This window comes from Prionailurus bengalensis, chromosome B1 (genome assembly GCF_016509475.1).
Source record: "Prionailurus bengalensis isolate Pbe53 chromosome B1, Fcat_Pben_1.1_paternal_pri, whole genome shotgun sequence".
NCBI lineage: Eukaryota > Metazoa > Chordata > Mammalia > Carnivora > Felidae > Prionailurus > Prionailurus bengalensis.
In genome coordinates, this window is record NC_057344.1 from 195,363,556 (window position 1) to 195,390,349 (window position 26,794).

At 35.2% G+C, this 26,794-nt stretch overlaps 1 protein-coding gene across 11 annotated transcripts in view; it reads right to left on the bottom strand.

Moving 5' to 3' along the window:
- The window catches only part of CPEB2 (cytoplasmic polyadenylation element binding protein 2), a 72,576-nt gene that overhangs the window by 17,022 nt on the left and 28,760 nt on the right, over window positions 1-26,794 (bottom strand). For 6 of the 11 annotated variants that reach the window (XM_043572950.1, XM_043572946.1, XM_043572943.1 and 3 more), the window contains 4 exons: window positions 23,723-23,773; window positions 16,086-16,109; window positions 1,624-1,794; window positions 323-412 (listed from right to left, as the gene is read on the bottom strand). In XM_043572950.1, the coding sequence (XP_043428885.1) occupies window positions 323-412; window positions 1,624-1,794; window positions 16,086-16,109; window positions 23,723-23,773 (336 nt within the window). The remainder of the gene's footprint in view (window positions 1-322; window positions 413-1,623; window positions 1,795-16,085; window positions 16,110-23,722; window positions 23,774-26,794) is intronic. The other 5 variants (XM_043572952.1, XM_043572947.1, XM_043572944.1 and 2 more) reach the window with 1 other exon arrangement.

Sequence of the window (26,794 nt, forward strand, 5' to 3'; positions counted from 1 at the left end):
ACCCAAGTTACTTAGAAGGATGCTTCAGACGGAGAAATTACTCAATGCTGGTTTGAGTCTGAAATCATTGTCAAATCATCATATCTTTTATAATAGCACAAGTGTCTTATGATTCCTGATTGCCTTAAAGGAAATGAGGATAGTCACAAGGACCATTCTTCCTCACTTTGACACATTACCAGCCTTCACAAATTACTCTATTAGTTTTATATAAAGGTGTGATGATATGCAATTCTAAAAGAAAACACAAAGTAATTGACAGTATCTTATTTGCTGTCATAAAACTGATTCCCTAGAAAATATCAACAATAAAAACTCTTACCTTTTGGTGGAAAATAGGACTTGCTTTCTGCTTTATGAGGCCAATCTACTACCAAAGGCCCAAATCTTCTGAAGCTGGCAGTTATTTCATCTAAAAAAGTATAATAATATGTATTAGGAATTAGTTTTAATGGTTCATTCTAAAAAAAAATTCCTGTATAAGTTAAAGATTTAATGTTTAAAAGTACCAAGTAGCCTAAGATAAACTAGAATATGAAAACTCAAAACATGTCTAATAGCCTTACTAAAAGGATATATGAACTAAATAGCTATTTTAGTCAAAATAAATTCAATTTTAAGCAGCACATTGGCCAGAGCAGTCAACTCAGTGTGAGTTTTAAAATTTTATATAACACTGTATGGATACTAATGGATTTTAGTACACCAAACCGTAAATATTACTGCCTTGAAAAACACGCCAACAGTATATCAAATTAAATAAAGAGATTGTTACTGCTTAATAAGTAAAATTTTATAGGGAAAAGTTCTGTGCAAATAAGACATATAAAGTTATCATACTCATAAAATATACTAAGGTCTGACACATGTCAGGTAGTTTCGCTGAAATACACCTAGGTCAAATCCAATGATATGGTCTAGGTTATTTCATCACATGAAAACCTTATTATACTAATGAGTCCTTAGAATAAGTTTGTGGATATTTGAATCATAACTGAAAAATGTCTCAAAGTGTAGCAATATCCTATTAGTTGTTACTAAGAGTGGCAGATTTCCCACAACCTTACAAACATTAAGACAGTTTCAGTACTTTTAAATCTTTACCCTGAATTATTTTCTTTTATTATTATTACACATGAATATTTTTTACACATGTTTATACATGCCTTTGTATAACCTGAATTTCCTGTTTATGCTGTTTCCATTACCCTTTGGGGTTTTACTGCCTCTTTCTTACCTGCTTCTAAAAGCCTACTTATCCTTAAAGGAATTAAACTTTTGACTATCATGAACTGCAGGGAGAGTTTCATGGCTGGTTACCTTTATTTCGTGTGTGTTGTATTATGGTAATATAGCAGGTTTTAAATTTTGTAAGAAAAGATTTTTGTATGACCATCTTATTTACAAAAAAATGTTCACAGTAATCATATGCATTTTAACATATAAAGAAAAAAACTTGAAACTGTCCAATTACCGATTTAACATTTCAACAGGTGATAAAATATTGAAATAGAAATGGATGTCCATTCTGAATGAAAATCTCTAGAGGCAAAAAAATTGTATACCTCCATTCACATTATATTTTAGCTGTTTGTTTGTTTTAAACTCAAATCATCACCCTACCTTCATCAATATCTGGAGGAAGACCACCAACAAAAACTTTTCGAGAGAAGCGTTCTATTCGTTCTCCATTTTGATGAGCAGAATAGCATGTGGGAGAATTTAAAACCCCAACTTGATCATTATGGCCATCATCAAGCAGACCATCATCTATTGGGAAGAGGGAAGAACGACCTAAAATATAAGAACAAATATAACTTGAATCTTAAAGACATGACAAAGTCAAGCATAAAGATAGGAATGATAAATTCAAAGGCTTAAACAATGAAGGTGACATAGGCATAAAAAAAATAAGGGAAATTCAGATTGTTTAAGGTTTTAATTACCTGGATTCAAAAGAGAAGCAGTCTGAAGAATGACTTAGAAATAAACATAGTCATATGACAACAATTATACTGCAAACACTAGATCACTTCAATTATTTATGGAAAGCAGCAAGAATCTGAGGTATGGGGATGGTTAAACTGGATGTGTAATAGGAGAAACCTTTGAGAAACTGGTGGCAGAAGGGAAATGGCACAGACTAAATAGATAAGACATAATAAAAAGCCACTTGCAGACTACGGTAAGGACAAAGGCAACACGGAAGACTTGCATATAAGGTTAATTGGTCACACATGTGACAATTATGTAAGAGGGTAGACAGGGTTTCTGCACATGTGCAAAACAGAAAAAGGCATCCCCTCTAGGACTTTGGTCCTCATCTGAGCCCACCCTTCAGAGGTGACCCTTTATATAGGGCACATCCTGTACAGCCCTCTACTGCGCAGCAATCCTGATGCTAGACTCCATGGGGATCAAAAAATTAAATGACCTAATAAAATATAGTCCCCTGCTCTCAGGGGATGTACAGTTAGAAAAGATAAGATCTATACATATAACTATGGCACATAGTCATAAGAAAGCTTCAAAGTACTTCAGAGGAAGTTTGCTGGAGGAAGGAGCAACCTGGCTAATAACTGGATAATTTCTAAAATCCTTAAATGAAACTGGATAGGAACTGTGGTAAAAAGGGAAAGATAGTGGTATTTACTGAGTGCATGCATTAGATTGGGTAAGATACTTCTAAGTTGAAATATTTGTTAGAACATGGTTTTGAGTAAATTTTCCAAGTGGAAGGAGACACACTGGACAAAGGAGGAAAATGTGAATTTATTTAAGAAACAGAGAGTAGTCATGGTTGACTACTACATGTTGGATATAAGGAGAGTAAAGGCAAGAAAACAGTTTTGAGGCTAGCCAGAATACTTAGCCTTGAATGTCGTGTTAAAGGAGATGTTTTATTTAGTGGGTGATTAAAACAAAAAACTGGATACAGGGGCTCAAGCAAGGTAACTTTTCTGGTGCTTTAGGAAGACTTACAGCAAATGTGGTTAAAGTGGTTAGAAATGAGTGGATCAGGAAGGATGGACAGAGGAGACACTGTAATAGTAAAGCGTGGATATCTGAGAAACAAAACAGAGAAAAACAACGGAAAGGAGGAACTAAAAGATGTTATAATAATAAGAATCATTAATTAAATATAAGGACAATAAAGACCAAAAGCTGGCATAAAAAAGGGTAGATATGGAAGGAAAACAATCAACAAAACTAAAAGGCAACCTACTTAATAGGAGAAGATATTTGCAAATGACATATTTGGCAAAGGGTGAGTATCCAAAATCTATAAAGAACTTATCAAACTGAACATACAAAAATGAAATAATCCAGTTAAAAAATGTTAAGACATGAATAGACATTTTTCCAAAGAAGATATCCATATGGCTAACAGACACATGAAAAGACATTCAACATCACTCATCATCAGGGAAATACAAATCAAAACTACAAGGAGATATCACCTCACACCTGTCAAAATGGCTAAAACTAACAACACAGGAAACAACAGGTGTTGGTGAGTGTGAGGAGAAAGGGGAACCCTCTTACACTGTTGGTGGGAATGCAAGCTGGTGCAGCCATTCTAGAAAACAGTGCGGAGATTCCTCAAGAAACTAAAAATAGAACTATCCTACGATCCAGCAATTATGAGGTATTTAGCCAAAGGATACAAAAGTATGGATTCAAAGGGTCACATGCACCCTGATGTTTATGGCAGCACTATCAACAACAGCCAAAGTATGGAAAGAGCCCAGATGTCCATCGATGGATGAACGGATAAAGTAGATGTGATACACATATACAAGGAAATATTACTCAGCCATAAAAAAGAACAAAATCTTGCCATTTGGCATGATGTGGATGGAGCTAGAGGGTATTATGCTAAGTGAAATGAATCAGTCAGAGAAAGACAAATACCATATGATTTCACACATATGTGAAATTTAACAAACAAAACAAATGAGCAAAGGGAAAAAAAAGGAGAGGCAAACCAAGAAACAGATTCTTAACTAGAGAGAACAAACTGAGCGTTGCTGGAGCGCAACTGGAGCGTTGCAGGGCGATGAGCTAAATGGGCGATGGGCATTAAGGAGGGCACTTGGTATGATGAATACTGGTTGTTGTACGTAAGTGATGAGTCACTAAATTCTACTCCTGAAACTAATATTACACTGTATGTTAACAATCTGGAATTTAAATAAAACCTTGAAAAAAAGAAGAAAAAGAGAGGATCGATAAGTGCAGCTTCACATGCTGAGAGGATGTTCAGAATTCAAAATAAGGTGGGCAGATGCAAATGGAATGGAGGAAGGAAATAAGCCACATTTTCGAGAAGAGAGTCAACTTTACAAAAGTGCAGGTTATAAAATTCTTTGTAGTATCACTGATGAAAACTTCAGAGACAAATGATGAGGGTAGTTCCTTGGGAAACTTACAAGAAAGTGAGGGAACATTCAAGAAGCTCGAGAAAGGAGTGGTAAGAAAAGTATGAGGGAAGCCGAAGCATTATTATAACAGTTCCAAAGAAAAATGTGAACAAAGCTTTAAAGGAAAAAAAAAAAAAAAAGAGCAATGAAGTATCAACGTGCGATGTTAAGATAAACACTTGAAGAAATGACAACTGTTTGAGGACATGCACGATCTTCAGAAGGGAAGCAATTTTAGTGAAGTTGGATGAGAGTCACACTGCATGTAGAGTTTTATAAAGTAAAGACATCAAAAGGAGATGATTCTTTTGATGGAAAAAGAGAAAGAACGCAGACAAACTGTTTTTCTTCCAAGATGGAATGAAGTTTGTTTTTTTTTTTTTTTTTTTGGGTGTGGGGGGATGAAGAAACAATGCATGGAATCTGTAGCATTGTACCTTAATATATACAAGTCATAAAACGTCATTAAATAGGGATCCTGGGTGGCTCATTCAGCTAAGTGTCTGTCTCTTGATTTCAGCTCAGGTCATGATCTCACTGTTCCTGAGATCTAATAACCCTGCGCTGGACTCTGTGCTGACACTGCAGAGCCTGCTTGGGATTCTCTCTCTCCCTCTCTCTCTCTCAAAATAAATACACTTAAAAAAAAGTAACTATCTCATCATCTTGATATGACACATAACAGTGCAAGTGATATCAACAAAGGCAATATGAAATGTGATGGCCTGCACAGACTGAAAGATGGGATGAGAAGGGGACTCACGTGCTGTGAACTGTAGCTGGCTGGATGTTGGAAATAAGAATTGGAAGTTTTTAACATCAAAACCAGGTAGAAAGATCATTATTTGTACAGGAATAGGAAATTATAGCACAGATTCAAATTCAACTTAAATAAGATGTTCTGAAAGATGCCTATGTGAACTTTGTGAATAATTAACTTCTCCAATACCTTTGGTATTAGAAATAAGGGTCAATGAAAAACAAATGTCAATAATCTGTGTGATCAACAGAAAGAAAGCCCTTCAAAGTATTTTATCTAATAACTTTAACAAAAAAAATCAAGATCCATTATAAATAATATTGTAACTGGTTCAATTTCTAAGGTGGACTTCAATAATTCTATATTTGAAAAGGAATAATATGAGGCAGAAAAACACATACATTAACTAGTTTTTAGTAGAAAAATTATTCTTATTTCAGACATGCCAATGCATTGGAAATTATTTCACTCTAAAGTGCCCTAACACACATATGAATTTAGCAGTCCCATGAATATGATACGCACTCTTTTTAACAAACATTTATCTTGAGAAAAAATACAGATCATAAATATTTAGAGTCTAAATCGAAATACTAAATACGGTGACAAAGGAAATCACTACGTAAGAGAGGTCATGACCCAAAAAGGATTTAAATTTTCTGTGTTAACTATAATGTTGTAAGCATATTCATATTATAACTGCATTTAATGATGATTCTGTATTATAAAATACCACTTTAACTATAATAAATAAAATATAGTTAGTAAAGCAACTATCAAACATCCATAATCTATATGTCTAAAATCTAGTAACCAAAGCTTAGCTAAACAAAGGATGTAATGGAAAGGCTAAGAACATATTACACATACTAATAAGAACCTTCATTGCTGTAAAATCATGACCATTTTCTTTATAGAAGCCATAAAAACTACGGAATTATATGCTCTTTTAAAAGAGGAGTTAACTGAGTATACATCAACAACAAAAATATCACGTTTTTAAATAAAAAAAATTTTTTTAATGTTACTTATTTTTGAGAGAGAGAGAGAGACAGAGCACGAGTGGGGGAGGGAGAGAGAGAGAGACAGAGTCACAGAATCTGAAGCAGGCTCCAGGCTCTGAGCTGTCAGCACAGAGCCTGACACAGGGCTTGAACATATGAGCCATGAGATCATGACCTGAGCTGAAGTCGGATGTTCAACTGACTGAGCCACTCAGGTGTCCCCCAAAACATCATGTTTTATCTTGCCAATTATCTTTCCTTATAACCCAATTTAATTCAACTCAAAACACAACTTTAATACAATTCTCTAAGTAATGACCTACTTCACATACAGTACACTATGAACATGCTTTCTGAGAATGACACATACCTACATTTAGTGCATGAAAATTACAGCAAAGGTAAAAGGATGTGTGCTGAGAGAAGTAAAATTGGATTATAAAATAATTTGGACTAAAATATTTGCAACAGTTTGCAACCAAAATTCAATTAGCTTCCTCCTTTTTTTTGCTCTGAAACTAGGATACATTTTCAGGTTCTTACATTTCAAAAGAATGAAGCTGAATGATAATGAAAACACAGCATAAAATTTATGGGATGCAGCATAAGCTACATATTTAGAGGAAAACTACTTTTACACGCATGTTAGAAAACAAGAAATGCTTAAAATAATCCTAGTTTCTGCCACAAAAAGGTAGAAAAAGAATAGCAAATTAAACACAAGGAAAGATGAAGGAAATAAAAAAATAAAGTCAATGACATAAATCATAGACTAACATGAAAGCAAGTCAACAAAGCCAAAAATGGCTCTTCAAAAACATGAAACTGATTTACCTCTAAGCAGAGTTTATCAAGTTCATCAAGAAAAATTAGAAAACTCAAGTTACCAGTACTAAGTATGAAAAAGGGGACATCAACCAACACAGAGCCTATGAACATAAACAGCTAAACTTCCTACCTAGTTTTGCAATCCTGATAGTAAAAACCTGGCAAGAAAATTACAAGAAAACTATATATCAAGAATACAAGAGGCAAAAATTGTAAAGAAAATATTCACAGGTTGAATCTAGAAATAAAAAATGGAAAATACATCATGATTAAGTGGAGCTCGCCTCAGGAATATAAGACTGATTGACATTTGAAAATCAATTACTGTAATTCATATTAACACAAGGAACTAGAAATATCAATCATTTCCACAGATGTAAGAAATGCATCTGATAAAGTTCAACAGCCACTCATGATTAAAAACTCCCAGCAAACTAGGAATAGGCAAGAATTTCCACAATCTGATAAAGAGCACTGAAAACCTGCAGTTTACATCTTTAATGATAAACTATCAATGCTTTTCCCCTGAGGTTTGGAAGGATGTCCACTATTTATATTCAACATTATCCTGGTAGTAGAACTAGTGCAGGAAGATGAAAAAATAAAGTGTTTAATACTTGCAAGGAAAAAGTAAAACTGTCTGTGCTACGAACATGATTTTATATGGAAAATTCAAAAGACTCAAACTACTTGAAGTAAGTGCATTAGCTACGGGACAAATACAAAATTAACTTACAAAAATCAATTTATTTCCAGATGACAGTAATAATAATAGGGAAAAAATTTAAAATAGTGCCATTCCTTATGCCATCAAAACTCATCAAATACCTAGGAATAAATTAAACAAAAGATATGTAAGACCTTTACACTGAAAACAAAAATTTGCTCAGAAATTCTACAAGACTGAAATAAATGAATAGAGAGAAGAAATCAACATGTGAGATGTGAAATTATCTCATGTATAGATTGCATACAATGGCATTCAAAATCCGAGCACATTTTGTCTTCTAGAAACTCTCAAGCAAGTTCTGAAATTTATGATAAATCAAAGAATTCAAAACAGTTAAAAAAATCACATAAAAGAACAAAGTCAGAGAATTATACAGCCATATTTCAAGATTTACTGGTCAGCTATGATTATTAATAATTATAATAGTATAAAATAATATAAAAAAATAATCATAAGCTTTGGTGGCTTAGTCAGTTAAGCATCTGACTTCAGCTGAAGTCATGATCTCTTGGTTCGTGGGTTCGATCCCCACATCTGGCTGCTCAGAGCCTGGAGCCTGCTTCAGATTTTGCATCTCCCTCTCTCTCTGTCCCTCCCCAGCTTGCGCTCTGTCTCTCAAAAATAAACTAATTGTTAAAAAAAAAAAAAAAATTAAAGAATGTAACCCTTAGGATAGGCAAATAGCTAACTGGAACAAAACAGAGTCAAGAAGCAGACCCATACATTTACAGTCACTTCATGTTTTCAAAAGTATCCATGCAGTTCAATGTGGAAAGGAAGATGTTTTTCAATAAATGGTTGTGAAGAGGGGTGCCTGGGTGGCTCAGTTGGTTAAGCATCCAACTTTAGCTCAGGTCATGATCTCACGGTTTGTGAGTTCGAGCCCTGCATCGGGCTGTATGCTAACAGCTCAGAGCCTAGAGCCTGGAGCCTGGAGCCTGCTTCTGATTCTGTGCCTTCCCCTCTCTGTGTCCCTCCCTGGCTCACACTCTGTCTCTCTCTCAAAAATAAACAAACATTAAAAAAATTTTTTTTAAAAAATGGTGGTGAACCAATGGATATCCAGGTGTGGGGGGTGGGGAAGGAACCTTGATCCCTATTCTCACACCATACCAAAAATACATTCAAGAAAGATCAATGACTTAAATGTGAAAGATAAAACAACAAAGTTGCCAGAATTTCTTCACGATATTTGGGGATAGGCAGTAATTTCTTAGGATTAAAAGGAACTAAAGATAAAAGAAAACAACTGGACTTCCATCAAAATTAAATATTTTTCTGGTTATCAAAAGACAGTGTTAGTGAAGTGGAAAGACAAGCAACTACCAGAAAATAGGACAAAATACACAAAGAACTCCTCTAAATGAACAAAAGACTTATACTGAATTAAAAATGGACAAAAGACTTGTACTGAAACTTGACAAAAGAGTATAATGAAATGGGTTACAAGGTATGAAAAGGTGCTTCATATGACCCTTAGTTATCAGGAAGATGCAGATTAGAACCATAATGAGACATCACACATATGTATCAGAGTAGGTAAAATTAAAAAGCTAACAGTACAAAGTCAGTCTTATATTCTGTTGGAGTGTAAAACTGGCAAGCTACTTGGTAGTTTCTAATAAAGTTAAAATATGCATTCATTCTATAAACCAGCAATTTTGCTCTTATATATCCAAGAGAAATGAGTGCTTATGTGCACATGTACACTCACACACACTCACACACACAGAAAAGAAAAAGGATACAAAAATGTTGATGGTACTTTTATTTACAATAGGTCCAAATGGAAACCAACTCAAATGTCTATCAGTAGGTTAATGGAAAAATTGTGGTATATTCATATAATGACTCTATTCACCAATAAGAAAGAAATAACTGACAGTAATTTCTGTTCTACAAAATCTTACAATTTCCCTTTGAGACTGACATTTTTAAGTATCTAAAAGCAATTACTTATGAAATTTTAAAATGTCTTTCTTTTATTTAAAAAAAAATTTAATGTTTATTTATTTTTGAGAGACAATGACAGAGTGAAAGTGGGGGAGGGGCAAGAGAGAGAGAATCTGAAGCAGGTTCCAGGCTCCCAGCTGTCAGCACAGAGCCGGATGTGGGGCTCGAACCCACGAACCATGAGATCATGACCTGAGCCGAAGTCAGACGTTTAACCGACTGAGCCACCCAGACGCCCCCAAATATTTTCTTCTTTTAAAAGAACTAGATATGGTTGTTCCTAAGCTTCTTACCATAGTAATTAGATGTGTTTTTTGTTTTTCTCTAGATAATTAAAAAAAATTTTTTTTTTAATGTTTTTATTTATTTTTGAGACAGAGAGACAGAGCATGAGCAGGGGAGGGGCAGAGAGAGAGGGAGACACAGAATCTGAAGCAGACTCCAGGCTCTGAGCTGTCAGCACAGAGCCCAATGAGGGGCTCGAACTCACGGACTGTGAGATCATGACCTGAGCCGAAGTCTGCTTAACCGACTGAGCCACCCAGGCGCCCTACATAGATAATTTTAAAGGTGAAATTTCCATGCTGTTAAAACCAGCAGCAAAGTAAGGATATTGATCAACAAGCTCTATAGTCAAAAGAATTTTAAACTGTAATTAGACTACATTGTTTGAAGGGGTAGGGTTTTGTTTTTGTTTTTTTTCTCTATTTTAGAAATCATCATTTGACCTTGACATCAAATGCTCCATTTATATTCTCTAACTATTGTTATGACATTCTTGACTAATACTACAAGGCAACAAGTATGAATGGTTACACAAAAATCCTACTTCAGTGATTCTAACTTAAGAGGTATAGACATCCATATTTGTCTGTAATATACATAGGCATTTATAACCTACACGCTTATAAACATGAGAATTAATATGAGGTTAGTTACAACCAAGGTTAGAGTGAGCATCTAACTAAGAATTAAGAGATTTACAAAGAATGTGATAGTTTTAGAGACAAAAATGTAAAGGAGAAAAGAGGGGAAAAGCTTTATAGGTAGAAGATAATTGCTTGAGCAAAAGTACAGAAATATTCCAAAGGCCATATCAAGGTAAAATATAGAAAACTGGAGACATTCTTAACTATGTGCTTAAAAGCCCTACTTACTTCAAGTAAAATACCTTATGGTAAGTTAGTCACCTAAAATGTACAATAAAAATCTGAAAGGTAAAATAGTAGTTACAATAAAAATTACAGAGGAAGTAGTAAGAGGTGAATGAGATATGAAAAACATGAAAAAAAAGAATAAATGAAGGTTGCCTAATCATTGCCAATGAAAGGGTCTAATACAGCTTCCGTATTGCCAGGGCTTTTTAAACAGGTCACCAAAATCCTTTTCATGTGAAGGCAAAGTTAGAGGATCTATATTCCTATTACGAGACTAACAATATACCTTTTCCCAAAACAGAAAATTGGCAAAGGTTTTATAGTAAAGAAACACAGCCACTACCTCAAATATGAATGAGCCTTATTTGTTATGTGGACAATTAGGATTCAAATTATTCATTTCAAAATATTTTAAATAAAAAGGCTTAGAGAAGGCATGAGATTTTTCCATATTCCTATAATAATGTTTATTCCACACAATAATAAAAGCCAGATTAGGAGCTTCCTTAACTGAAGATGGGGCTAAAGGCTAAATTACGACTAGGCCATGTGACAGAATGACGGTTAGCAACCAGTACATGATTTTCTGGTATGTGCTGTTAGAGGATTTGTAAGCAATTACTAATTTTACTCCACTGGCTATGTGCCTATGCCCAAACCACCCCTATATTTTCAGATTTTGACCTTATTTTGGAAGCCCAGAATACAGAAATTTCTCAACATATAAAAAAGGGGGAGGCAGGAAAGGAAAACATTTGTACAAAATTAGGCAATTTATGACTTGAATCTAGGCATAATTCTTTGATCTCAATGTGTTATCCTGTACTTTCATTTACTAACTGTTGTTCTAAAAATAAAAACCAAGCTATATAAATTAAAGATGACTATGAATATTCTTCTCATCTTCTAAGATCTTAGCAGTCACTCTATTGGAGAAGAAAATCTACCAATGTGATGGCATAATTTTTATTTAATATGAAAGGATCAAAAAAACCCACTATCAAAACAATAGAAGTAGGTTTGAGACTGCACTTTCTCAAGCACTGCCTATTTAATCAGATAGAATCACTGATCAGGCATGCTTTTCCAAAGAACTGAGAAGCTATTAAGGTACCCTTATCACCTAAAGAGATTTTGTCCCAATAATAGGTTCATCCTTTTCACATAGGGGATGGATAAGATACTTAATTTTAATAATCAATTATAACCTAGTTATTATGTCTTTGTACATTAACTTCTAGACATACTATACTTGGCCGTAAGTTCACTAAAATTTTGTTTCTTTTTAGAAACTGGTCTGGCTGGGTATAGGTGTAGAGTTAGGCAGAGTAAGTCTCTTCAAGGAGGAGGGGTAAGCAAGTTTTTTCTGTGAAGGGCCAGAGAGTAAAAAATATTTTAGTCTTTGTGGGCCTCACATTCTCTGTTGTAACTCCTCAACTCTGCCATCATTACAGCTCCAAAGCAACCAGACAAAAGTAAATGAATGGGCATTGCTGTGTTCTAATAAAACCTTGTTTATAAAAACAGGAGGTTTAGCCTGTGGGCCAGTTTGCTGACCTCTGTCTTCTAGTACTACTCTGGCTTTTTTTTCATGCTTTGGAGATTTTGCCCATTCTTTGACAGGTATCAAAAGCATTTACCAAAGATGAAGAATTTCAGCCTTGATTTCATCATAAAAGGATTTGAGAGTGGTGGTATTTAGGGAGTGTACCCTTACTCGGGCTACTTCACAAGACTGTTTAAGAGTCAAACGGATTGAAACCAAATTGAACCAATTCAGAACGTCCCGGGGTCAATTTTAGAACAATACATAGTATACTGTCTTACTAATAATTCCTTGCTTATCACAGTGCATAAATCTGAATGGCTACATAGTGTAAATAAATCCAACCTCCCTAACTGAGCTTCCATAATTTCATTCCCTTTAAAATAATTTCTATTTCATTCCATATACAAGCTATTAATTCAAGCTTTGAGATTACCTGCTAGAAAAGATTGCATTATGATGTTTAGTCCTATTAACTAAAATAGGCTCTATTTCTATTTGTTAAAATATCGCATATATTTTTGTTCCTTTGGGAGCACAGTAGCCCTTTAATCCTTTACGAAAGGAATAGATGGCAATATAAAAACGTTTGAAGAGAAGGGATAGAACTTACATTACACGTCACACCTCTCTTCACACTCCCACCCAGACCAGTACGTTCACTCTTAGAATTGAAGGGAGGAAATGCCGAACAGAAAATAAAACACGAAAGATCGTGTTCCATATATTAAAGACTGCCCCCCCATATGAGAGTCTTCCTCCTTCCTAATCCTGCCCCCCAGGCAGCTCTGAGGTAGAACTTTTTTATGGCTCTTAGGGTGTAGAGACGCAGAGGAGTTGGGGCAGGTTGCAAGTGAAAAACAGGGAAAGAAATACTTGCTCTTTCTTAATTACTTCCAGTACAATTAAATTTTGAATATTCCTAAGGTATATTTCATATACTAGTATCTAGAAACAGCCTGATGTGAAGTTCTTATTGACATTATTAAGGAAATTAAAATATATAAAGTCATTTTGGTAGTAATTTGGTTTGACTGCAGTCCAGTGGGAAATCTTTTAAATGAAAACAGCTCCTCTGTGCCTGGGCTTAAAGATGAGTCTAAGGTGGCAAGTAAGAAAAATATAGTTCTTCCCCAAGTGGACTACAAAGTCAAAATGTCTTATGAAAAATTAATGCTGCTCACCGACTATTGCAGTGGTGGAGAGCAATGTCTTATTTTTGGTACAAACTGTATCAACTTATTGTGACACATCCCATATGAGCAGATCAGATATGTGTAAGACTTTTTTTTTTAAGAAAGGAAAAATGACTAAATAAAATTAACAAATGCAGCTCCTTTGATGGACCAAACCTTAAACATGAAGCCCATAAAAGGGGGATCTTGGAAGTTAAAAAATTATCAGTGTGATAATGGCACTGTATCTAGCACAGAAGGGGGAAAAAATGAGTAGAAAATAGGAAGAGAGCCAGGCTACTTCTAGTCTTTTCTGAGTCATTCCTTTGGTATGTGTGTGGGTTTTTTTTTTTTTTTAATGTTTTATTATGTACTGTGTCAAAGTACTTTCAAATTCACATAACCTTCTCAATAGGTATTTATAATAGGTACACTTTTCATTTGATTATCAAAATTGAAATTTTAATTTTTTTTTTAATGTTTATTTATTTTTTTTGAGACAGAGAGAGACAGAGCATGAACGAGGGAGGGTCAGAGAGAGGGAGACACAGAATCCGAAACAGGCTCCAGGCTCTGAGCTGTCAGCACAGAGCCCGACGCGGCGCTCGAACTCACGGACCGCGAGATCATGACCTGAGCCGAAGTCGGCCGCCCAACCGACTGAGCCACCCAGGAGCCCCCAAAATTGAAATTTTAAAAGCAGACTCTGACTATTCACAGAGAACCAACTAAAAAATTACTAACGCCATATAACTTGAGAGGAAAATTCAGGCGTTATCCCTCCACACTAAGCCAAATAAGTATGACAGGTCAGTTCTGACCTACAGAAAGCTTCTGTAGAAGCCTTGGGACCATGTGAGAGTCTTCTTTCTTCCAAAGCTGACAGGCAGTCCTAAAGTAGAGGAAATCTTATAGATCTCTATCCTCTGGGAGCCATGAAGAGCAGTAATAAGTTTCTATCTGAAAGAAGAAAATTTTGCTTTTTCTTAATATCATAATCATAGTCTACCATTATTAAACTGAGAAAAAAGATGATAAACAACAGGACTTTCTGACACCTAGTTCCTGAGAACTTCCTAGGTCCTGATATTATGTTGGAGTAAGCCAAATTACATTAAGAATAAACCACTAGGGTTAAAAGATGAAAGTGTATAAAAGGAAAAAATCCTAAATTAAATATGCTCCATAGTTTCAAAAACACCTAAAAAGCACAGCGAAACAAGGCAGTCTACAGATATGAAAACAGGTACTGAAGTTCTAACCTTCCCCCTCTCTTCTCAGTTGCTAGCCGCAACCTTCAGAAAGTTATTCAGCTTTAGTGTCTGAGTTTTGAGTTTCTATATCCTATAATTTTTTCATTAAGAAAACTAAAGAACCAAGAGATTTAGTCAAGCATGGGAAAAAAACAGATTCCAAAAAGGAAGTTAAATTCAGACAATGTGAAATACAAAACTGGAAATACTACTTAAGAATATAGAATACTTGTTTCTGTCATCAGCGGTGGCAGAAAGATTTAGCTTGTTTGTTTTCAAAGTGCACATACTCATGACCACATGAAAAGAAAGTGAAGCACTGGCACGCAGTTATAAAATGTATCAAAAGGCACTATTATTATGGTCTATCCTCCATGGCTCAAGGGAGATTTCAGGGGTCAAGGAAAACCCTTTTTACTCATTTTGGTCCTTATGACAGCTACGTAAGTATCATGATTATTGCGCACTTAGAGGATAAGCTAGCAGGTAAAGCTACTTTTGCTTCTTTGCATCTCATGTACTTTTCTCCCTCTCAGTCTCTCTGTACATACAAAAGAGAAGCCAAGTTTAAAGCGCCACAGACACTGGCAGCTGCTTTCCAAAGAGGTTTAGTAGTCCGGCATCTCAGAGGCCTCGTTTTGTCCTTCAGATAGCAAGAACCCAGAGAGGAAGACTGTTGCGGGCGAGAGAGAAAGGGTGTGTGACAGAGCGTATGAGTGTGCCTGCACGGTCCAGGGAGGGAGAAGGAAAGCATTATATTCTCCGAAGACACACAGAAATGTTAGCAACATGATTTCCATACACCAGTGTTAACAATAGCCTATCTGGTATTATTTACTTTCAACTGGGTCAGACATAAAACTAATAAACTGGGGTTGGAAATTATATACATAGGTATGGCAACCAGTTACAGATTTAGAGAACAGAAAAACCGCCTTGCAAGTCACCTTCACTAGTGTTTATTAAACATTTTTCTTAAGCCAACTATAAACAGCAGCTTTACTTTAAAAGGTATGAAAATAAACAGTTAGAGTCTAGACAGTCTAAAAGGAAAACATTTATTAAGTAACAGATTAGTATGGAAATGTGCTTTAAAGTTAAGAGATACAGGATTCAAAAATTTGACAAGTGTGCAAATCAAAATATAACTTTTCTGTGAGTTTTCAGTGCATAAAAAAAATCTAGGCTAATTATAGAGTTGATCAGTAAAACCCAATTAAAAACAGTTATACCATAGCAAACAGAAAGGAATTACCTCGTCTTCGCCCATAACTCCTTGCTGCATGTAAACAAAGGACAAATTGTAAAATGTCAGAACTAAAAACAAGCCCACACATACAAATATTTGTGATATGAAAAGCTAAGTGGGCATCTAGTAATTAGGACTACTTTGTTTTAAGAGCTAGGACAATGTCCCCATGTAATAGCTGCATGTGTTTTACCATTTACAAACCACTTTTATTATATATATATTCTGCACTATACCATAAAATGAAATTAACAGGAAATATGCAATTTATTCTCATACATGCTCCAATTCATGAATAAATATTTCTTGCACCTGGTCAAGATGGTAATATGTAACACCTTACAGTTAAATAGCATCCCAAGTAATAAATGCAAACAACTTGAATTAAATCCTCATTTTACTAATTATAAAGAGAGATATAGCAGATACAGTCCAACAAACAGCTATTCAAATCCAATTCACATTATATCAAGCCCTGTGCGGAGAAAGTACTGGAAGACACAGAGGTATGAAAAGATATAACAATGTTAAACTGATATTCTGAAGCCTGTAGAGCTTAGATAGAAGGTAAAGACATCAATCCATGTTCAAACTTGCTTAGTTGAAAAAATGATTAATGATACACTACAGTTACCAATGCTTTCAATCCTTCTGGTACATTTTATAACCTCTATCTAAGTGCTTATGTCTCTCTCTCTCTGGGGTAAAAGGGATTCAGATACAAATTGTTCTTAGTATCATCATAGACTAGCACAGATGTTGAATATTCAGAAGTATGAAGCAGAAAGACATTTCAAACTACCTTATTAGCAGTTTACATAATTCCATATGGAGAAAAAACACTGCAATTTATTCTCCATAATAAACTACCAGTTTGATAAAACCCACAACTTATTTTTAAATAACTCTTCCTTGCAAATCTGAGTACGCAATGAGTATTTTTACCCTGGAATTAACATATGAAATCAAAGCAGTAAACTAAAACAAAAATCACTGTTAAAATCAAGATCTTAACCCATTTTTTATGATTTTTTTTTTTTTGGCCTGGGAAAGTTTCTTTCTGAATAAATCTCAAATCGAAACATATATTAAGAGTTGTCCGAAATGTAGTCTTCCCCAAAAGTATAAAGCAAAGACCAAAGGAAGACATTTCACATCATTAAATACATTCTACTACAGAAGTTTTACAATGTAAGTCTTTAATATAAAGAAGTGGGCCCACAGGGGAAAATACAGGATTAATACCCCTACAGTAACCCTTAGTCATTACACTTTAAGTCAATAAATACAAGGCTTACAACAGAGTCTGTTATACAAAATAACCTCATTTGCACCTCTGCCTCTCTATTGTCTTTATTTAGCTATAACTACTGCAGTTTTAACCTTTTTGAGAGCTCCAGCTACCACAGCCTAGCAGACTGTCTGACCTGTACATTAGTTTATATGCAAGCTTACCTGTGTGTGTTTTTGTGTGTCTATCGAGCTTAGATGTACATTACCTGTATACATTACATATAGATTACCTGACATACATATTCGTTTAGGGTGAGGTAGGGGCGGAAATGGCATTTAGAATTTTGCTGTGGAAATCCTGGAAGACTTATAAAGGCCTTAAAAACACAGGGTCTCAAAGAGATAGCGGATCAACTATGGAAAATCGAGTAGGAATTTTAAAAGAGCTGTCAAAAACAGACTATACAAGAGCGAATTCCCTGCAGTCTTAATCATTGTATTAAGTGTGGAAACGGTCAATAGGCTCCCAAACGGTCACAGCACAACTCTAAGAAGTTAGGCTTCCTACTTCTCTCCAGGCATGATCGAAATGATATTAATCCAGTATAGATTTGCTTTACGGAATTTCAGTCATGGGTGTAGAAGACGGATCATTTACAAAGCAAATAAAACTACTCTCATCAAGTTTAAAGTCAAGTTATAAATTATAAGGAAGTAATAACGTGGTCCACAATTCCTGACCTATTGAGAAAATTAATGACACGACAACCAGTTTATATTCTTAGCTGTCATGTTCTCTGCTGAGGCTACTCAATGCTAAAATAGTCAAGATACGTACGAATGTTCATAGCATCTTAGGTCTCATCTCATTCCTAGGCTTGAACACATTATTTAGAAGAGTTCTCCAACTACCTCATACCTGAGGAATTTTAGAGTTCTGTAAAGAGCTATTGCACTTATTTTCTGGACAACTCTCAAATTCCAGCTCTCTACATTACCAAAAATAGAACTGCCTGCAGATGAAGCTAGATCATGTGAAACACTTCCTATCCCCTGTCATGGAAAGAACCAATCTGCTATCATCACACTAAACAATGGAGTACGGACTCATTTTCCTACCCGAGCTCTTCTTATGTGAATTTCTGTTCCACCATAACTCGGATTCAGAGTTATCAAAAGTTCCCAATGAGAAAAGAAAATCATTAAATTACTATTCATTAAGTTTTAATTAAGGAAGACTTCTTTAAACAATATGCCCCTCCAAACTCATTTAGAATAGGACTTAGGAAAAAAAAAGTGAGCGATTTTTGTATAAAAACTATTTAGAACATTCAATTTCAGTTACCTAAGTTTTATAAAACTTATTACTAAAAATTACCACGCATTCAGAAGTGAGGAACTGGCTATTTAACACACGTGTGTAAATATATGTGTGTATGTGTGTGTGTGTGTGTGTGTGTGCGTGTGTGTATGTATGTATGTTAGATTATATTTTTTTACATATGTTTTATTTTATCATTATTTTTTAATGTTTATTTTAGTTTTGAGACAGAGCGTGAGGAGGGGAGGGGCAGACAGAGAGGGAGACACAGAATCTGAAGCAGGCTCCAGGCTCTGAGCTCTCAGCACAGAGCCCGACGTGGGGGTTGAACCCACAGACTGGGCCGTGAGATCATGACCTGAGCTGAAGCTGGACTGAGGCACCCAGGTGCCCCTCCATATACGTTTTTTAAGATAATAATAATAAGGCTTTGAAAAAAAAATTTTTTTCCTACAAGAGTGAGTTTAAAATTTGGTCCTGGGTTATCAATAATCTCATTTAGGTTCTAACCCATTGCTACCAAAAAAGAAAAAGGATGATTCTGACATTCTCTTCAGTGTCTCTGTGCCCTTACATATTGGCTCTTAGCAATGGCTGTGGTACCTGATTTACTGCAGCTGGAGTAACAGATAAGGAAACATAACAAATTAGCCAGAAATATTTAGGTTAAAGTTCTCTTGGTGTGAAACTAAAGAAATTCTTATCTCTTGCTCTGAAAAGGCAAAACCAGGGAGAGAAATATACCCGCAAATTATCCTTTTCAAGATCTAAAATAAATCTGTTATCTACTCCACTTATTTCCATTAGCATAAAAAAGAATTGATTACGTACTCAAATTTCCTATTTTCAGGACTTAATACAGTACATTTAGAGACTCTGCCCTCAAAAATACAATTTCACTAAGTTTTCTTAATTAAAAGATAAACATAACCTCTCTCCTTCCAAACAGTAGAGCAAGCCCCTGATTATAAACATAGATGTATATGGCTAATGACAGCAAATTTAAATTTCAAACTAGCTTGCATCCCCCTGTACTTCTGCTATCTGTCTCCCTTTTGAAAAGCCATATGTACTAATAAAAATATAAGCTATTTTTCCTTGGGAGAGGGGTGAGGGGAGCACAACATGATCCAAACAGAAACAAGTACCTGAATGATACATCATTTTGCATTGGTCCTCACTACTATGGAAAACAGGGTGGTTTTATTTTGTTTTTTCCTACTGAGAATAAAATATGTGAGATTTATACACTTGGAAGTACAACATTCAAGCCGTCATTCTAAATTCAGATAGTGCTTGCATTTTGGTTTTTAGACAATCTACCCATTGCTATATAATATTACTTCCCTAAAGTGCTTCTGGATGTTAGGTTTGGACCCCTCTACAATATTTATTAAATGGTAGCAGTCTCCACCAGTCAATTCAACTTGATTTCTAGTTAGATGGAGGAACATGGTCTGTTCAGGAGCCTACCTGCAGTTATATTTCTATGGCATTTTTTTATGGTTAAATTTTATTTTGTCTATACAACTTCAAGAGACATATGGATGTGGGATACTATCTCTTTTTCTGAGTTAAGAGAGGTTGAAATATAAGGATCTGTTAGAGGTATTTCACAGTTTTACCTAGTCTGACCAACTTCCTGACCTTTACCCCATTCCCTGTTTATCCGTTAAAGGAATATTTCACAGTTTAACTATAATGTTAATTGACCAGGAAGGCAGACTCATGAAAGCTTTTTACAACATTTGCCTTATCTGCATAACAACTACACTAGTATTTATAATATTATTTTTATTAAATGGACTCAAGCCTAGCACCTAATAATAGCCTAGTAACATCATAGGTTTCTTCCAGTTCTGTATTTTCTAAGGAATGTTCTCAAATTGTTATAGTCATGCATTTATTATAATATGTATTTGTGCGCCACCAAAGATTGTCTTGGGTACCACATGGGACATGTGCACCACTCCTTAGGGAGCACTGTGAGAGAGTCATTTTGCTTTTGACCCACATCTTGTTCCTATATAGCTTCTTCCAAATGGGTCTGGTTTGACTTTCTGCAGTAACATAAGACAAACCTTTGGTCACTACATATACGTTGAACATCCTTCAAATACTTGAAAACATTGGCTATGTCTTCTTTCAATTTATATTCTCCAACAATTTATGTATTCACAAGACAGGATTAATACTCTTTCAAAGTCATTTTGTCACTGTTCACCATCACCCACTGTCACAGCTAACTCTCACTTTTAGAAAGTGTTCTAAACACTTTACATGAATGAATTCCCTCACTTCTCAAAAAACAATCCCCTGAAGCAGGCAGCATTTTATCTCCTTTTGACATAAAGAATCTGAGTCTAACTGAAGTTAGGTGAACTGTCCAAGGTCATAGCAAAATTAGGGTTAAATCCAGATAATCTAGCTCCAGAGTCTGTGGTACCAACTACTGTTAACTATTAACCCCACCACCACACACATACACACACAACCACTGACTTATAATTTATTGCCAAATACTGATTTTCAAAGTCAATAATATTAGCTATGCTTATTGGTTAAGTAATACAACTTACTTAGTTGCTAATGATGAGTTCAAATCTGTGACATAATTTAAAAAGTAGGTCTATGTATTGAGATGCTACAATTCCTCTAATCAATAATATTTAATAATAATTTAGTACAGGCAGAGGCTTGGTATTGACATCACTTAATTCCCATATTTCCTAGGGAGACAATATGCTAAGAATATAGTTGAACTGTAAGAATTAAAAGCAGCTCAAGGAAAATTTCCCCTTACTCCTTCTTGCCATTTGCCCACTTCTCTCTTCAATGACCTTGATGTCTAGAAAAAATTACTTAAATTCTTAATATTCAAATACTTCCCAATCATAATAAATATACCCAATTTCTTGACCTCTGCTCCCCTCTTAACAATGCTCCCAAATGAGCAAAATAATTTTTTTTCTCTCTGGATCAAATTGCCCCTACTGACCTAAACACATTTTGATGTCCTAGTTTCATTATCTCTTCTGTCCCCTACTCCCTTGCCAGAAGAAGTTCAGAATGTCCAGGACAGCTCACTGTATCGAGCACGTAACATGGCTCTGAAGTGGCAGGCTATGAAGAGTGCTCACATAATGAAAAAGCAGATTTGTCCACAAGGTTCAACTCTTGCCTGAAATAAAATATTCTTGTGTCTACTAGGTGATAAAACACTGATAACCTAACATCTAGGTTATTTATGAAGGCTTCAGGCAACTGATGAACTCAATTAGCTTAATAATATTTCGTGTAAAAAGTGTGGCTCCTAAGCTCTTTGCTCATACATAACTGATGTATTCTATTGTGATTGCAACATACTTCTGAATCGTGCTAGTGTGGTAGGCACACAGAAATCCCAGATCATCTGTGAATCATCTAACAAACTGTCTCATACAGCACCTTCCTTCAAATGGATCTTAACAGAGTATGTGAAATATACACAAATTCAAGTTTTTCTACTGACTTGTTTTTAGAAGTTAAAATGGAAATGATCTTTATCACACAGAATGTCCCAAAAGCAAATTATTTGAGGAAGTCAGGATACATAAAGAGCTTGCTGCTTAATCCCATCGTTATTTTATAAATCAAGTCATGAGGATAATACAAAATTATGATCTATTTTCAGTTTGTAAACTCAATTTCATCAATGTAAGTTTTAGTCACAGATACAGAGTTTAGAGACCAGCTACTCAAGTGACGTGTTGTTTTAATTCCATGGTAGAAAAAAAGTTGACTGAAGAAGTCCTGGAATGCGATTTCTAGTGCCCTTCTGGTCAAAGTCTATGTAAGCACCATAATTCACTGAATTCATGAATGCGGCCTGCTGTACTGCTGTAAGGTCCAGCCCAGACACGGCCTCAGCTAGAGAGCACAATTAGGCCCCAGTGTTAGGACCTTGCCAATTTGACCTCTAACCATCCTTCAAGATCCTAACACATACCCCAGGGCTCAGATTACGCTGGCACGTGGTGGGCAACTCAATATATAACAATCTAAAGTTGAATGAAGCAATCAATTGCACCACAGACACACTGCTTCTTCGATTTTTCTCTCATTCCAAAATCCTATCTGACACCTTGCCAATCTCCCAGGAAGCCTGGACTTTATTCCCACCCCTCTGTCACTAGAGTCTTTATTACTTAGTATAAGTTCACAGGGTCTAGCTTTACACTGGCCTTTTTTCAACCTTTGTTCCCCAACCTCCCTATCATCTGTTTTCAACAGAGCTTTAGTTGAAATAGAAGAGCCAAGTCATTCTAATGATATAATTGTGTATTTTTTAAGTACTTATGTCTATTCTTCCTTCTTTCTACCTCTCTCTCTTTGTCCACCCACACTGATTTAAAAATACCTGTATGAAGGATATTTTCACCTTCCATGTCTACTCCCACAGTCACGGGTGTACTAAGTACTGGGACTTGAAAACAATGTTTGTCCAACAGAAGAACAAACTTTAATGAAAGTTTATTTATCCTGTTTCTAACTCTGGTGAAGTTCACTGTGTAAACTTTCTAGTTAGAATAAATTAAGTTAGCGTGATCACCATATTTACAGAGTCACAAGTATATTCATTCCTTAGTTAACATATAAGCACAAGTGCTATACTAAGTAACAAGTTCTACACACTTTGCAAACATCATCTCATTTAATTCCCATAATAATCCTTGAGATTGTTATTCCCATTTCATAGATGGGAAATGAAGGCTCACAGAAGTTTCCAAACAAAGTCATACCAAAAACTAGAAAGCCAATATTCAAACTCAGGACGATCTCCAAAATCTGTGATCAATGAATTAAATCATACTGTCACAAATACATTGCAATAATTGCTTTGACAGCTAGAATTTATATGCCAGAGATCAGAAATAGGCACATTCCAAACTCCTAATTCTGCTTTCTGTACAGGAAACACTGTAGCTTTATCTTTATACCTATAAAATATTTAACTTCTATGTATATGCAAGGTATAGAGAACCATGTACTCAATTATATTTATTTATAAAAGTCAACTGGAAACATAAAATGTTTGTATACAACTTACCATTTAACATCAACAGATTATCAGTTCCTGGATGTGGATAGCTCAGTCGACCTTTAAAAAGACAGGAAAGGGAAGTTTTAAGATTATGGAGCTATTTGAAAGGCAAAAAAAAAAAAAAAAAAAAGGAAAATGAATAAGGAGGAAATTACTGAAGACAGTATATTTCTTAAATAAAAAGCTAATGTTTAACTCGAAGCATATTAACCAAAATCATCTTTTGAGATTTGAAACCAAAACATAAAACAGTTAACCTTAGTTCCCAGATCATATGAGGACAATGTGATTTCAGAGCAATGCCTAGAGAATAAGGCCTATTTGTTTTTTGAAATGTAAGAACAATATAGGTATCCTAGCCCTTCACACTTAATATAGGATATAAAAATTTTTAAATATCTTCAAAACTGTTTATAATTCTCTTCACAGCTTTCTTTTTCAAAAAATAAAACCTGAAGGAATTTATTATATTCCTAACTAAAAAACCACCTAAATATTAAAATAAAAAATGAGTAGCAAAAACTCATCACAACTTGCCATTTAATTCAACAGTTTTATATATAGCTGTATATAAATAAGGAAGTTTGATAAAAACATCTTAAACATATTATTATAAATGATATTGCAAGTTTAACCTGTTCAAAGTTTACAACTGATACAATAAAAATATAAAAAATGAAAATACTAAGGTTTAAGAGCATAGTAGCCTCCTATTTCCTTTGAGTCATTCCTCATACGAGAGCTCTGCACTTGATACATGCGCAAAGGATGACAGGACCGTAGACCACTGTGGCAAAGAAAAAAGGTACGCAGGGACACACTGGTTTATTCAGCATTTCTACATCGTAACACTTGTTTGACTAAATGCCAACATTAAGGATGATCGTTGTTTAGAGTCCATTAAAATACTTTCCTCTAATAGAGGACTTTCCTCTAATGCCTGAATCTCTGATGGACTATTAGAAAGGTTCATTAAAATCCACTGAGAAAGTTACTAGAATGAAATGTCTGTGCGATGGCACGTCAGCAGTTTTCAGTGCAGCCCCTTTGCAGACCCTGTGATGGTGCAGGATGCACAGCCGCCAGAAGAGTGACCAGGAACTCTCCGCGTGAATCTGACATGATTAGTAAGGAGTATAGATTAACTGTGTCTAGCTTTACCACCTCAGCAAGCACCCTACACACTCTGAGGCCCTGTATTTCGCCCACACATCCCATACAAAACAGAGGCTTTTAATTATGAAACTAAAGAACTTGATCACCTGCCAGTGGGGGAGATAATTCAATTTTAACATTAAAATATACATATTAGACATATAGTTATAGATATACACATACACCTATGCATATACACACACTTCATCTGGGCTCTAATTTAACCACAGCAGATTCTGTTTTTAGACTCAACAGGTGAAACAAATGTTACTGTCCTTCAAAAGACAATGCACTCTTATTTACTTCTGCATTTCACATGACACCAGCTAAACTGATAAAGCAGCCATACTCTAAAAACACACAATAAGTCTATTGTTGTTAATATTTTAGTACGGAGTGAGAAATAAGACAGTACGTACAAAAGGTACCAAATACAGAGTTAGAAAGCAGAACTTTCCTAAACTGGATTTCAATATCATGGAGCGTTACTTTGCCTCAAGTATCGTAGCTTACTTTGGAAATATGCCTATTTCTAAACATCTTGTTGCACATGACCAAATTTAGAGAATAATTTAAGGCCATGAAAAAATGCTGTTATTTCTGACTTGAGATGAAAATCACAACCCCTACAAAAGTGGTAACCCGTACTGCTGTTCACTGTAACAAGCTCATTGTCTTGTATACCTACAAGTGTATAGGATGCAGAATATACAAATGAGTCTCTGTTTATGATGTAGTGTGAAAGACAGAGAGAAACAACTTTAATAAAGCCTGCCAAGTGTTAAAAGAATTATGTATAGCACGCTGTATGAAGAACACAAGGAATATTTAACCAAGGCCATAGATTCAGGGAAGACCTCCTAGAAAAGTAAACTGCACAAAGCTTTAAGCCTGGTTCCACTTCAAAAGACACTCAACGTTGAATCGCCACGTAACTATCCTGTAACAGGTTGATTGTTCGCTTTACTTATCCCAAGACACAAGTATATTTTCATTGCTAATAGTCTTTTGACTTCTTGGCTCTGAATGGACTTAAAAGGCACACCTTACACAAAAACTTCAAAAGATAGATACCTATTTGCAGAATGTGTATTTGTATACATGTTCTAAAATACAGTACTCCAAACAGGAAAATCTCTCAATATAATTAGCCAAACACACCAAAATGAAATAAACAAATCAGACTTGTTTTTAAATTATCTAGTCCCTTTTCCTCAATCACAGCAAAATATCAATACATCTTTACAAGTTAAATTTATAGATAATTTACTTTTACCTGGGATACCATTAAAATTACTTCCACTAAGAACATGCCAATTTATAGTAATAGCTAAAATTTGAGGGCTCACTCCATGTCAGGAGCTTTTCTAAGTTCTTTTCAACCAATCGTTTAATCCTATGACGATGTGTGATTTAGGTACTACTATCTTCTCCTCTGAAGATAAAGACCCTGTGCAAGGTTAAAAAACTTGCTCAAGGTTACACCACTGGCAGATATGATCCTAGACAGCGTGGCTCCATACTCTTAATCACTATCTTGTAATGACTTCCTAGTTGATAAAATATAGAGAAAGATAGGTATGGTTGGATATAGGGCAAATTCCTATGCTAAATCCATTACAAAATTCATGGGATGATTATGAAGTATGTATTAGGTGACTTATACGTTAACACAGAAAAAACACACATTGGTATAAAATCGGTTCCTCCCTATTGTGTAAAAAGCCCAGTGGCGCAGAGATTGCTAGCTGCACACTGACACCTGTACCTGTCAATAATGGGAACCCCAAATCCTAGATAAGCACAGAAGTGCCCAGAGTTACTCCCTTGTAGCTAACGTGTGCCCACGTGAGTAAGATCTGGCCAATGGGATGTAAAACAAAATTGTTATGTGCAGTTTCTGGGAAGTATCCTGGAAGGGAA